Source organism: Barbus barbus, assembly GCF_936440315.1.
Source record: "Barbus barbus genome assembly, chromosome: 24".
NCBI classification, from domain to species: Eukaryota; Metazoa; Chordata; class Actinopteri; order Cypriniformes; family Cyprinidae; genus Barbus; species Barbus barbus.
The window spans coordinates 18,045,814-18,061,240 of NC_136752.1; the positions used below are offsets into that span (position 1 = coordinate 18,045,814).

Genomic DNA, 15,427 nt, shown 5'->3' on the forward strand with positions numbered 1-15,427 from the left:
CCTCATAAATTCTGTGTTCTGTATCTGGTTTTCAAATGAAGACATAAAACATTAATTTAATTTCTCTTTAAATTATTGAAAATCAAAGTTTATTTATTTTGGCAAACAAAGGGAGGTTACTATTAAAATTAAAACATGGAATAACTGTTGTGTGATCATTACTAAAAAAAAAAAAGTTTTAATAATTTTAATAGTAGCCTAGTAGTAGCAGTATGTACTGTCTGCTGAACAATATTAATACCGTTAATATTAAAACCGAACTTTTATTTTGATGGGTTGCCTGGAATACCTTTACAGTTCTGTGTGTATATGAGATGAGTTAGTTTTACTCGAATCAAACGGTAAAATGCTCATGAAGTGACTTTCAGAGCAGGTCTGGAGATGTTGTTCATGTCCTCATTTAGAGAGGCGGCAGACGCTGAAATGACCGCGAGCGTCACGCACGCTTCAGTCTGTGTATAATAAACAAACCGCGCGATTTAAAGAGCGGACTGCTCCGTGCGCTTTCGAAACGCTCTCGCGGAGGTCAAACACTGATCAATCTGCACGTCGCCGTTTCTAGTCAAACACAGCTAGTGATGCAGGCTTATTGGCTCACTGATGTGATGAGATTAACCCCTTAGGTATCGAAATTTGGTACCGAACGACAAGACGTTTTTCGATACTCGGTGGTATCGAGGCAATTCGGTCGGTGCCTAAAAAGTATCGAACTCGATACCCAGCCCTAGCCAAGACCGGTCTCCACGAACGCAAGTCCGTTCTGACGCTAGTTGGTGCTCCAGTATAATCGGTCCGTCGAAACTCATCCAGTGAGAAACGTTCCGCGGTGCAAAAATAAGTGCGATTAAAATGCGTTAAAAAAAATTAACGCGTTATTTTTGTGTAATTAATTAATCTAAATTAACGCGTTAAAGTCCCGGCCCTAGTATAAACACAGGCTCAGATTCTGAGATTACAACTGTTGGAATCATCTTGATATTATTCACCCCATTTCTTCTGCATATATTTTACTACTCCACCTGAAGCTTAATCTAGATAATTTATCTCGTTGGAGTAACGACCCAATTTTTGGGAAAAATGAACCCAACATGTCCTGTCCTATATTTACCCAGCGCTTGGGTTTGAAATAACCCAAATTGGGTTGTATTTAATGCAGTGTTTTTACAGAGATTATGCTGAGACCGAGCTATAGCTACTAGCCTTTTGCCCAGAAAGAGCAAACATACATCAAAACATAAGTTGTTTAGTTGTTAGATGCTGACTAACAGGAATTATTGGAAGTACTTGTTTTTCAATTATGTGGTTCTACCTATTGTATTTGTGAAACCAAGAGTCTTCCACTGGCATCCTGTGTTAGTGCTGCATTATGTAGGATGTGGTTACAGACGGTGGGTTGCAAATAAGACGAGATTCACAGCCTTGAAAAAAATCATATTTGAAACTTGGCAAAGAACACTATAACTTGTACATTTCTGTTTTGCAACTTATCAAGGAAATCATCAATCTGCATAACATGTTGCTAGACTTATACCAGTGGTTGTGATACTTAAGAAAATATATACAGATTACTCAGATTTCAAATTAATTAATTTCTTAGCGTAGAACAAATATATGAGAGCTGACGAATGAAAATTGGCAAATTGGTAAATTACAAAATGTTCAATTATCTTCAGTTTTGTTTGTAACATTTGTGTGAGAAAAAGCTGAAACAAAATTCTATAAATGCATGTTTTGTCATAACTGTTATGTTCCTACTAGTGTACATTGTTTTGAGGTGTGTACAACTGTCTATATTCAGAAATAACTAAGTTGTGATATTAAATGTAAATGTGATTAAAAATGAAGTTATAAATCGCTCAGCCCTTAAAGGGTTAACGACCAAGTGAGTTGAAAAAAACAAGACTGCACCAGATTAGAGGACAGATAGGAAACCACTATTTTTCTCTAGCTGGCTCACTCTGGCTTTCCGAGAAGATCCCACACAGTCACTGAAGAACTTCATGAATCAAAGGTAGGCTTGAGATTTATCTTTCTACAGAAACAAACTTTGCAAAACTTAACCATTTGTTGTTATTGTTTATTGGACTACATGAACGTTTTTGACACTTTAACGTTCTCTCACTTCTAGCTCACACTTATACATCCCCACTTTCAAAAATGGAGGTCACTGTAAATCCAGCCATCAAATACAACTTTTCAAGCTTCGACAGTGATGCAAACATCACCTCAAAAGACTTTGCATTCAATGAGAATGCGGACAAGGTTATCGGCTTGGCATTACTTATTATTCTTTTTATCACCATGGTGTCTCTTGGATGCACAATGGAAATATCAAAGATCAAGAATTATCTCATCAAACCCAAAGGGGTGGCAATTGCAGTTGGGGCTCAATACGGTATAATGCCCCTCACAGCCTTCTGCTTTGCAAAGCTGTTTCAGTTGAGTCCTATGGAGAGCTTATCTGTGTTAATTTGTGGGTGCTGTCCGGGAGGAAACCTCTCCAACATCTTTGCTCTCGCCCTTGAGGGAGACATGAACCTCAGGTAATTCTTGAGAAAATAAATACTGTCCAATAGTAGACTATGGAGAAAATGATGAGCTTCACCTTACTGAGATTATTTGCTGCAATCTATGGAATTCCTTTAAATAGTTACTGGGGCAATAACAGATCACTAAAGATCAGAAAAAAAAAAAAGTGTTTTTCAGCCTAGATGTTTGCATAAGATACCTTACAGCGGGTTCTTGGGGGTGCTTGGAATTTGAGTAATTAAATAAATGCTGTTAATTTAATTAATTACTGTATAGTTAACACTCATTCAGTTCTTTTTTGAGAAAAGAAAAAGAAAATAACCATTTATCCATGCTAAATGAATAATCTATGAATAATACATAATAATGGCAACTTTAATAACACCAATGACAGTCTAGATTCTATATATATTAGTGCTGTCAAATGATTAATCCAAAATAAATGTTTTTGTTTACATAATATATGTTTACTGTGTATATTTATTATGTATATATAAATAAAAACACATGCATGTATATATTTAAGAAAAATATGTTATGTTCATATATTAAATATATTTATACATAATATAAAATATAAGAATATGAATATATAAATGTATATACATGTAAATATTTTCAAAATATATACTGTATGTGTGTGTATTTATGTATATATAATAACACATATATTATTTGACAGCACTAATATATATCCTCCTGAGACCCCCAAAAAAAAAGCTTTGTGAATTTTGTACTTTCTCATGTCATTACATTGTTTAGACTCAGAGCAAAAGAAACAAATGGAAAAATAACATTTTTGAAAAATTATATTTTATTCTATGTCCTCTGTCCTTTTGTTACACTAAACTTTAAGGATGATTCTCAACTATGTTATAAAATATATAACAAAATTATTTGATATACCATTTTGTTTTATGCATTATGTGTGTAAAAATGTCCATAAACTGGATTTCCCATTAAACACAGTGTATCTATACACTGTATCTAATTTGCATATTAATGTGTTGCTGTTGGGACAGCATGTTGAAAAAGAATTCTCATAATGGGAGTAATAATTGGCCAGATTTTCATAATAATATCTAATATTTCATATGAAAATGTATATATCATTTATTTTCCTATTCAATTGTTATGTCACCCAAAATGCGTAATAAACATGCTTTTAGTCCTGGTGTCCTCTACAGTGGACATGTATGAAATGATGTCCTGTTTCATAACAGGAAGTCATATTTGAATTTAAAAACCCATAACATTTTCCTGAGATGTTGCTTTATAACAAACTATTTGAAAATTATTCAGATTTAAATGACAATTACTTCACTAAATTAAATTTAGCCATCTTTAAAGACCTAGGAGAGGGTGTGGTCATGGTGAAACTTCCAAACATTTAGTATCTCTAAAAAGCCCTGAATATGCTCTGTACAGGACATCCAGACTTAAAACTGTGACTTATGAGGTCTCAGAGAAATTCACTAAAATAAAATGTCCACCACAGAGGCAAAAACTCTATGTATATATATAACTCTATATATATATACATACAGGTGCATCTCAATAAATTAGAATGTCGTGGAAAAGTTCATTTATTTCAGTAATTCAACTCAAATTGTGAAACTTGTGTATTAAATAAATTCATTGCACACAGACTGAAGTAGTTTAAGTCTTTGGTTCTTTTAATTGTGATGATTTAGGCTCACATTTAACAAAAACCCACTAATTCACTATCTCAACAATTTAGAATACTTCATAAGACCAATAAAAAAAAATTTTTTTTAGTGAATTGTTGGCCTTCTGGAAAGTATGTTCATGTACTGTATATGTACTCAATACTTGGTAGGGGCTCCTTTTGCTTTAATTACTGCCTCAATGTGGCGTGGCATGGAGTTGATCAGTTTGTGGCACTGCTCAGGTGTAATGGAAGCCCAGGTTGCTTTGATAGTGGCCTTCAGGTCATCTGCATTGTTGGGTCTGGTGTCTCTCATCTTCCTCTTGACAATACCCCATAGATTCTCTATGGGGTTCAGGTCAGGCGAGTTTGCTGGCAAATCAAGCACAGTAACACCACGGTCATTGAACCAGCTTTTGGTACCTTTGGCAGTGTGGGCAGGTGCCAAGTCCTGCTGGAAAACGAAATCAGCATCTCCATAAAGCTTGTCAACAGAAGGAAGCATGAAATGCTCTAAAATGTCCTGGTAGATGGCTGCGTTGACTGTGGACTTCAGAAAACACAGTGGACCAACACCAGCAGGTGACATGGCAGCCTAAATCATTACTGACTGTGGAAACTTCACACTGGACCTCAAGCAACATGGATTCTATGCCTCTCCAGTCTTCCTCCAGACTCTGGGACCTTGATTTCCAAATTAAATTTGGAAAATTTACTTTCATCTGAAAAGAGGACTTTGGACCACTGAGCAACAGTCCAGTTCTTTTTCTCCACAGCCCAGGTAAGACGCTTTGGACGTTGTCTCAGGTTCATAAGTGGCTTGGTAGCCCTTTTCCTGAAGACGTCTGAGTGTGGTGACTCTTGATGCACTGACTCCAGCTTCAGTTCACTCCTTGTGAAGCTCTCCCAAGTGTTTGAATCAGCTTTGCTTGACAGTATTCTCAAGCTTGCAGTCATCCTTGTTGCTTGAGCATCAATGTTCGTCTTCTGGACCATTGCCAAGTCAGCAGTCTTCTCCATTATTGTGGTTTCAAAGAACAAGAGATACCCGGAATTTATACTGTAGGGATGGTCATTAATTGAAACTCAAATGTAAATATTCTAATATTTTGATGCTCATTTTTGACTTTCATCAGCTGTAAGCTCAAAATTAAAACAAAAAACTTTTGAAACGTTTTACTTTACATGCAATGAATCTAAAATATATGAAAGTTTCACTTTTTTAAATAACTTACAAGAAAAAAATGAACTTTTTCACGACATTCTAATTTATTGAGATGCACCTGTATATGTATATATATATATGTATGTATATGTAGTTAGTCATTGTTAGTCATATTAATATATTAAGTCACATGAGTTAAATATCCAAATTTGTCCAGTGCTGTATCAGGGCACAAAGTATCTCCTTATTTTTAATTGTATCTATTTTTCTTCAGTATTGTGATGACTGCTTGCTCCACGGCACTGGGATTGGGTATGATGCCCCTTCTGCTCTACGTGTACAGCCAGGGTATCTCAAACCTGGCACAATCTGTTCCTTTCACTATCATCACTATCGCCCTGATTATGATCCTGGTGCCTGGTGGTATTGGGATCCTGATCAACTACCGAGTGCCCCAGTATTCTAAGATCATCACCCAGGTGTGTGTTAATTGATGTGCAGAGTGTGATACTGCTTTTATTCAACAGTTCGATAAACTGGAGGTTAACATGGAGTAAAAGTGAGGTCACCTTTACCCTTTTTCTGCAAAATGTTGCATGCAAATCCAGTCATTTCCATGTAATTGATAGTTTCGTTTGAGGGCAAACAAATTCCCCATGCAAAGTTCGCTCATGTTCTAGACAGGTTCTTGGTTTAAAAATGAGTTCTGTTTGAGCGGTCCTTCATACACCGCCACCCTACTGACAATAGACCTGCGAAATCTTGTTAATGTGACCATGCACTCATTAATAGTGTAGTAATGTATGACACAGCTCACACGGAAGTCACTTTCAAACCAAGCAACTTGGTTAACGGGGGCGAATCCATGTGACCAAATTGAAATCTGCTGAAGAGCGATAAAAGAGACCTCTAACTTACATGTAATTAGACACAATTTCAGTTACTCTGTTTCTATTTTTTAATCAAGGTTTTAAACAACGCCAAAACAAAATCGTAGGGTGACTCCGACCATAGCTAACTATGGTCACAAGTTCCATAGATCTCTATTGGTAACAAAGGAATTTGCGACCATAGCTGCTTTTGGGAAAAGCACCTCAGCACGGTGTTCAGTTCCTGAATGAATCAGCATCTTTGAAGAATCAGTTGAGTTTTCAAAAATGATTCAATTACACATTCATAAAGACAGCTACTTGTTTTGTTCCTGAATTCATTTTTGAAAGAATCGTTTGAACTAAGTATTTATGATTCACTCATAAACACACTCTTTTGTAGCCATGTAGGCCTACTGGTGGTGAGTCGGTGAAAAGTACAGAAGGAGTAATGAAAAAAATCCCCACCACAAACAAACTCAAAAACACAGGCTCACACAGAATTACCGTGATTATGAGATTCCGACTTATAGTTTACAAAGAATTTATGCCCTCACAGAACTCATAATCACAATTTGTAAAGTGGGATTTTTTTGAGAGCTCCGCCTTGTCCTCTGGTAATTATGGTAATTCTGTGATATGGTAATTATGGTAATATGGTAATATGTCGTGAACACTCTATTGCAGGGGTCACCAAGTTCGGTCCTGGAGGGCCGGTGTCCTGCAGAGTTTAGCTCCACACCTGAAGCATCTAATCAAGGTCTTACTAGGTACTTGAAACTTCCAGGCAGGTGTGTTGAGGCAAGTTAGAGCTAAACTCTGCAGGACACCGGCCCTCCAGGATCAAGTTTGATGACCCCTGCTCTATTGTATCAACAACTGTTGTATTGTAAAGTATAAATCCTCTGGCTACATGCCATAGACAAATTATAAACAATTCCAAGCATGTTCTGCATTTATTTTCCTGTTGGTTTGTAGGTTGGGTTGGCGTTGCTGCTGTTCTCATGTGTTGTCATTGGTTTATTTGCTGGTATTTCTGAGGGAGGAAAAATTTTCACAGTCCTGTCCCGTCAACTTATAGCCATTGCTGCATTGATGCCACTGACTGGATTCATATGTGGATATATATTGTCCACTCTATTCAGCATGAATGCACCGTATGTATGTCCACCATTTGAAGTTGTAATGTTTCTGGCCGAGATGCAAATACATTCTCAAGATAATCAGCCAGATTGATTTATTGTTCAGTCACAGTGCAGTTATCATGCTCACTTGTGTCCTTTGGCCTCAGTTGCAGGCGGACTGTTTCTGTGGAGGTGGGTTGTCAGAACATTCAGCTGAGTACCACAATCCTGAAGGTGGCCTTCCCTGCTGAGCTCATTGGTCAGCTGTATTTCTTCCCTGTCATTTATGTTGTGTTCCAGATAGTCGAGGCACTCATCTTCATAGTCCTGTTCAGATGCCATCAGAGACTGAGACCATCCTAAAAAGTAGGCCTACATGAACATAAACTTATGTTATGAAATGCTAAATGCCCTCAGGCCGTCCAAGATGTAGATTGGTTTTTTTTTCTTCATTTGAACAGATTTGGAGAAATTTAGCTTTAGGGCCAACAACACTTGCTCACTATTGGATTCTCTGCAGTGAATGGATGCCATGAGAATAAAGGTCACTGTCCGAAATTTTCGCATGCGTTTTTCCGGTTTTTTTTTGTATTCGTCATCCTTTCCTATCAAAATGCATGCTACGGATTTGAAAACGCAGATAATCGAACCTGAGCCGAAATTTTTTTGACGGACGAAAGTTTCGGAGGCAGTGTGCAATGACCTTTAAAATCCAAACAGCTGATAAAAACATATCAATAGAACGCTATGCGTAAAAAAAAAAAAAAAAATCCATCATAAAGGCGTTTTAACTTTAAATCCACTGACATATTTGTTTAGAACTATTTTGGGCTGTTTTCACTCGTAAGCAGTGGTTGATCTGTGTATATTTCTGGAGAAAGCAATATTATGGATAGAGGACTCGTATTTTTTAGCTGGAAGCAACAATTTGAATAACAAAAAATATCTTGATAAATTTATCTCAAATACACACCTTTTTGCTTCACAAGATGTTAACTGATGGGCTAGAGTCGTGTGGATTATTGGTGAGCAAGTGATGTAATGATACATTTCTCTAAATCTGTTCTGGTGATTAAACAAACTCATCTACTACATCTTGAATGTCCTGAGAATGAGTAAATTTCAGCAAACTATTACTATAACAGGTGAACTATTTAAAATTAACCTAAAATATTTAAAATGAACCTAACCACCGAACTAAGTATTTAATTGCTATTTAAATTCTAAAAATTACTATCATCTCTTTTTACACAGAAACAGAAAGAACACACAGCAGTGGAAAGAGCAGCTGAAGAAACTAATGAGCCCTCTAACAGTGACATCCGAGGGACCCCATAGTGCTTATAAAGCTCAAAATGAACTTTGGACCAAACTACCAAATTTAGAGCCAAACTACCACAGATGCTGGGGCCATGGGGAATGATGAACAATATACAGGCATGACTACATGTTTTGTTGCTCCTCCTTAAAAAAAACATATGCATATTAGAGTATGTTAAATATAGTTAAATTTACTATACAAATGTATTGTTAGAATAAAGGTATTAACTTTTTTTTTTTTTTACAATTGAAAACACTTTCAGTTTAAAAAAGATAGCACCTGTTTTAAGACAGAGAAAGACACTGCATATTAGACACTGCATTAACAAACCACTCACTGTCTTATTTGAACAATGCAAGTATAATGATATTTGATTGTACATTTTGTTTAAGGTTGAACTGTAATGTTGTCAGATTGTGATTTTCATTTTGGAAATGACTGTTAACAGTCTAACAGTTTTTCAGTAATTTATTCATTTTTAACTGCAACACAAACTTTATAAAGGTTCAAAAACATTTGCATGTGTAATATTTGCACCATGGTACAGAAAGGTAACACATGCATCAAAATATATCCAGACAAAACCTGATTTTTACATAAAACCGAAATACATGATACATCAGAAATTACATTAAAATCATTTCCTGTTTTGTTAAACAAAAGAAACTATGCATTGCAAAAAAAGCATAATTTACTCCTACAAACTAAGGCAACATTGAAATGTGTATCCACAATGAGAAATTAAATACATATGAATAGGATGTATATGACATGGGGTTCACAAAAGTGAAAAGATCTCTTTTATCATGCAACGTGGAGGGAATTTGGGCGATTCTTTGATTATTATTCAAGCATCCACATCACAAACAATTTATACATACTGTATATTCATGAAGTAACAAAAATAAAGTTAGCTGGCCCAAACAGCACAGGCCGTTTTATAAAACAAAAGTATTAGAAACTAGAAACCCGCAAAGTATTAGAAACTTAATTTTACTTTATATTTTGAATATGAAATGGCTGTACTGGCCTTGCTCCTCATTTTGTGTGGCAGTTCTTTCACTTGAAATTCATATTCTTATCATATCAGCCTTCCATGAAGCACTAAAAGCCTTTTTCTTGTCTTCTTGTCATGATTCATACTATGTATTTATAAAACCCTAATTCAGTATTTTCAACATCATAGGGTCGCAATAATTGAAAACAATATATGTATATTTTACAATTAAAGACTCTCAACATCAATCAAACCTCACTCTGTATATATTGATAAAAAATAACCACCACATACCCATTTTAGACATGAACTTAAAAAACAAAACACCCAAAACAGCAGTATATTCCTGATTTAATGCGATTCTCCTGTCAAATACCTTTAAACTAGCAACAGAGCCCGTGCTGTGAAACTCCTGGCATGTACAGAGGCTGTCCCTCCACTTACGGGACCTAAACTGACGAAAGATGGGACAATATTGCTAACTTTATCAGCCTCTTGAAGTGTTGACCACAGACGCATCACTCAGTCAGCACACAGGGCAGTCGAGGCTAATGACGACTGTCAGCAGACGGGGAACGGGACGGTGGGGGGCGTTGTGCTGGGGGCAGCGGTGATGCTGATTCAGCACGTGGTGCTTCTTTGGGCCGCACAGGAGAAGCACTGGCCGAACGGGACCGACTTCTGGAGCGGTTATGTGATTTGGGGCTGTGGGAATGGGAGCGGCTACGAGAACGTGACGTAGAGCGCCCTCGGGAACGAGAACGGGAACGGGATGAGCTATTTGAACGAGACCGAGTTCTGGATCTATAGGACAAGAGAAAATCAAAATCAATCAATCATCAAAATTTTAGGGTCAATACGATTTTTTATGTTTTTGAAAGACATCTGTTATGCTCACCAACGATGCATTTACTTTATAAAAAATACAGTAAAAGCTGTTTAACTATTCTACGATTTAACAAATAACAATATAAAATGTTCTATTTTAGTATAGTTTAAAATTGATTCTGTAGTTTAAACTATTTTATACAGTACTATACGTTACATTTCTGTCATTAATTATACATGTAACACTAATAAACGTTAAACATTAACAGGCAGCTAAAAACAATTACAACTCACTTTTTCCTGGTCGCCTCAACAAGTTTGATTTTTCTTCCATTGATCTCCTTCCCAGATAACTTCTCCATGGCATTTTTTAGATCACTATGAGAAGCAAACTCAACCACACTGTAGAAAGATTGAAGTATTACACAAAACAGCAAAAAAGCAATACAGTAGTGATTCATGCAAAAACAGTTCTGCAGGGAGAGTAACAGGAAGGAAAATAGCCAGCTCACCCCTCATTAAGTTTTGGCCGATGGGCATCTGCAAAAGTAACCTCTCCAGCTTGTCTCATGAAATCCTTTAAATCCTACACACAGTACAGCAGCATTTTGACTTAGCTAAGCAACTTAGATGATCATTTTTTCACGTTTTATGAAGAATCAAAGTAACTGAACTATCAAAGTTGGGGTCCGAGAATCTCTCAGCTCATGCTCAAGCCTGGATCATGTTCAATATGCTCCATACAAACATTAAAATCAGGCTGAAGAAAATTTCGGCGCAAACATATCAACAAAAAGTATAAGGTCTGTGTAGGGATTCGTAATCAGACAGAAAAGAACCGCAAAAAGCGAAAACCAAGGCGACACCTTTGAATCACAATGTGTTGCGGAGGGGTGAATCGGCCACATTTCATGCTCTTATAATCTCTATTCAGAGCTTTGTGAGGCCAACCCTGGCCGCCTCTAAATGTGGTGTAAACACAAAGACTTCAGTGTCTTATCAGCCAAAATGAATGAGCGCTGGAATGAAAAGGGGTGGTATCAATCAAAGATACTTTTGGCTTGCAATGCTGTAACATTCCCGGACTCCCAAACTACAAGACTAGCAGAGGAGATATGTGGAGCAGCTCATAAAAAGGGCCCCACATTGGATAAAATGTACATGTACATTTACATGGCAGATGCATTCTTACCAAAACACAAGTGAATACAGTGTAGTAGAGCACAGGGCTTCCCTCCATCGATCGTACCCTATTTGTGCCGTCCCCTCACCGGCACTGAGCGTGAACAGCGAGGAAGAGATTATAGACTAATACCTGGGAACGTACCCATCGGGCTGGGGCCATAACCTGGAGATTTTATCCTCGGGACCACCAGAGAGCAGGGTGGGTGAGTATACCGATCGAAGCCTCTCAAATTACCGAACCCCTCGATTGACTGCGTATGTTTCTCTTTTTCTTTCGCTCTCTTTCTGCCCCCTCTCTCGCTTTCACTTTGTCTCTCTCTCTTTCAGCACGGCACCGTCACAAACTGCGCTTTGTAGCGGCAGCCGCTGCGTCTAGAGCGAGAGGGCATCACTCACAGAGAGCTCTCATGCGATCGGCGGAGGTGAACTAGGCGTGGGGCACAATGGGAATGGCTTAAGCAGAGAGAGGGGCCCTGTAGGGGTTAACTCCACCATTAGCGAGCTCTTCCATACGACACAACAGTCAGGCTGGCAAATAGAGGGGTGAACAATTGGTTAAAACAGAGGCAAAGTGACTTAACCTTACCGTTTCCTCTTCTCTAGCACTAATGGAGTATTTATACGACCTTGAATTTGAAATTAATCTCAGAATGACAATTTTTGCCATTGATTTACATTTAATTGGATAGTTAAAGCTATTAAATTAACATAACTCTACATATTCTATTCATCTATGAAGGAAATCCTTATTTTTTGTCATTTGCAGTGACTGACTCACCAAAACTTGATAGGAAATCATTGAACACTCACCTGCCAGCTGACTCTCGATGACAAATTCTCCACAATGAGGCGATTCTCTGTGCGCATTGGTGGAGGATTCCTGACAAGTGAAACACTTAGAGTTATTGACTTATTTCTAATGTAGAAAATAAGTCTAAACTGAACATACTATGTTTACACAACCCTACCTGTGCAATCTATTGTTTAAAGGTTTTGGGGTCAGCAAGATTTGAAAAAGCTTCTTATGCTTGCCAAGCTGTAATATTGTGAAATATTAATACAATTGTGAAAAACTGCTTTTAGTTTTAATATATTTTAAAATGTTATTTATTGCAAAGCTGTATTTTCAGGATCATTATTACATGATCCTTCAGAAATCATTTTAATAAGCTGATTTGGTGCTCAATAAATATTTCTTATTGTCAAGTTTTAAAACATTTGCGCTGCTTAACATTTTTGCGGAAACCCTGATACAATTTTTTTTTAAAGTACTTACTGCCAGTTTTGATCCATTTAATGCATCCATGCTGACTACAGCTATTAAATTCTTACCAAAAAATAAAACAAATCTTACTGGACCCAACTTTTGAACATTCAACAAAGATTGACGCCTACCTCCGGCTGTCCTGGGAGCCACGAGCATACCGACCAGGAAACCGTCCTGCACCACCACTGGCACCACCACGGCCTCGGCCCCCACGCAGACGGACACGGGCATGTTCAATGGTCACCCTGCAATCAAAACATCACTCATACATGTGTCTGACTCTGCTATGTCTCAATTCTCTCCAACGCTTCATCTTTTCCTCTCCCTAAACATTCTTAGGGAGATTTTCCTTAGTTTCGAAACAATCTGAATTGAGAAAAGCAATATACAAATAGAAACGGATTAAAAATATACCTCTCATTGCAGAGCTCTTTCCCATCAAGCTCATAAACAGCATCTTCTGCATCTCTCGGATCGTCAAATTCCTGCAAGAAATAATTAAAGATTTACATGTGAATATTATATACCGCAGAGGTTTAGTGATGTGTTGCCATTCTTGATCTCTAGTTTATTTTTCCTAATTACTTTTTTACTTAAAATTGCTTATTTAATATTCCAAAAAATCTATTTTGTTCAAATGTGTTAACTTCTTAGTTTACTGTTGCAATGTTATAATAATATTATATAGACTATAGTTCAAATGTTTGGGGTCAGGAAAATTGCTCTTTTATTCTTTTAAACATTCCATTCATCAATATACATTGAAAAAATTACGGTTTCTACAAAAATTGATAATAGAAATGTTTCTTGAGCACCAAATCTTTATATTATAATGATTTCAAAAGGATTATGTGTCACTGAAGAGTAGTAATGGCTGCTGAAAACTCAGCTTTGCCACAGGAATAAATTACGGTTTAAAGTATATAAAAATAGATTTTAAATAGTAAAAATGTCAATACTACTATTTATACTGTGTAAAGGAGAGCTGTCTACCACCATAGGTGAACACTATGTAGGCAGCTCAGTAGGCTTTGTAACGCAGCCCATATGCTATTATTATAGCCATTGCGGCTAAAGAAGTGACATGCATAGAGCATGTTTTTACAATGTTGTTAAATTGTCTAGAAAAGGCAAAACGTACTACAAATCCGAAGCCTCTTTTCAGGTCAATGTCCCTTATTTTTCCATAACCCTTGAAGAACCGCTCGACGTCCTTCTCTCGAGCAGATGGGTTCAATCGACCGATGAAAATACGACAACCGCTCATCCTCCTTAAAACAAGTTAAAACAACCATAATATAATGATACTGTCATTCTGCAAGCGTCAAACACCTAACGTTACGCATTTCAGCAACAATAATGGCTCAAGGCCACAACCCACATCCCGAGAGCGCTCATTAACTGCGGCAACGCTGCACAAAATACAGTCGTTTAAACAATACATCGCTTATAAGCGGAATTCAAGCAAGTGTGAAGGTGCACCGTCTCAAGTAAGTTACATAATTCGGCTCTACCTGATGTTTCTCGTCTGAATGTGGATCTCGTGTCTGTGCGAACAGCCCTTCACACAAAATGGAGTCAGTGTAGAGCTGCGCGCGACGCTGTTCTGGGATCAGTTCAGATCTCCACAAACACTGAACTACGATGCACTATGAATACTGTCATAACTCAATCATTTACATCATTACTATGTATTGAGAAAATGGTGGAAAACGTAAGGTTGTATGTTAAAATTATTTACTTTAGAGAGGCGAAACATTTATTTTCAGTGCCAAATATTTATTTATTTTTTCATTTTTATTTTCGTCCGATTGCCTATATTTATTCCGACCATAAAGTACTTTATGTGGATGAAAGGGCGATTATGGTTTTGTCCAAATACCCACACTTGCAGTCTTTGCACTTGACAACTTATATGACCTATTTCCTGTATTTGGCCCAAGTATTCAAGTGAGGATGAAGACCACAAGTGTGTGTCCAACTTTGCATTACCTGATGGGACACACACTTATAGTGTTGTAAAAAATGTAAGTATTTACATAGCTTTATTTTAATTTTAATTTAAAATACTTTGCATCAATGTCTGTTCAGTAGTCCCTATAACATGACATAATTTAATTTTTGGTGCTTTATGTGATAAAAAGCAGTTGCAAATGTTGTACTAAATAAATATCAGCACTACTCATCTTTGCACCAGTAAAACGTAAAAACACTGTTTTTCTATTATTATATTAATATTTAACTTGCATTGGAAATGTTGACCGTGACCTCTCGCGAGATCTCGGCAAAAAGTCCTACGATTTTATATCCAGAACATGATGCATGATGGGATATGCTTAGCCTCGAATAGCGCTCCGGAGGGTGGATTTAGTATCCATTAAGGGCACTGCACTTTGGCATTTTGAAGACATGGGACATATTTGCACACTTACTTCCTGTCGCGCGCACGCGTTCTCAAGTGGCCAAAACCGCA

The 15,427-nt window shown here is 37.1% G+C and overlaps 2 protein-coding genes across 4 annotated transcripts; one reads left to right on the forward strand and one right to left on the reverse strand.

The window, feature by feature from the left end:
- Positions 1-1,917: 1,917 nt before the first annotated feature.
- On the forward strand, positions 1,918-9,920 carry LOC306843615 (hepatic sodium/bile acid cotransporter-like). Of its 3 annotated transcripts, none has more exons than XM_079375180.1 (7): positions 1,918-2,011; positions 2,129-2,543; positions 5,638-5,842; positions 7,211-7,393; positions 7,524-7,548; positions 7,657-7,722; positions 8,611-9,920. In XM_079375180.1, exons 2-7 carry the CDS (start codon positions 2,158-2,160, stop codon positions 8,646-8,648), a joined length of 903 nt encoding a protein of 300 aa, XP_079231306.1. In that variant the 5' UTR covers positions 1,918-2,011; positions 2,129-2,157; the 3' UTR covers positions 8,649-9,920. The 3 variants fall into 3 exon arrangements, with proteins under 3 accessions (XP_079231306.1, XP_079231307.1, XP_079231305.1); XM_079375181.1 differs by having other exon boundaries at positions 7,211-7,389; XM_079375179.1 differs by having other exon boundaries at positions 7,211-7,389; positions 7,524-7,722.
- On the reverse strand, positions 9,128-14,556 carry LOC306843616 (serine/arginine-rich splicing factor 5-like). Its single transcript, XM_079375182.1, has 8 exons — positions 14,469-14,556; positions 14,096-14,225; positions 13,369-13,439; positions 13,083-13,199; positions 12,498-12,567; positions 11,015-11,088; positions 10,797-10,904; positions 9,128-10,478 (listed from the first exon to the last, which is right to left on the reverse strand). Exons 2-8 carry the CDS (start codon positions 14,219-14,221, stop codon positions 10,223-10,225), a joined length of 822 nt encoding a protein of 273 aa, XP_079231308.1. The 5' UTR covers positions 14,222-14,225; positions 14,469-14,556; the 3' UTR covers positions 9,128-10,222.
- Between the last annotated feature and the right edge of the window lie 871 nt (positions 14,557-15,427).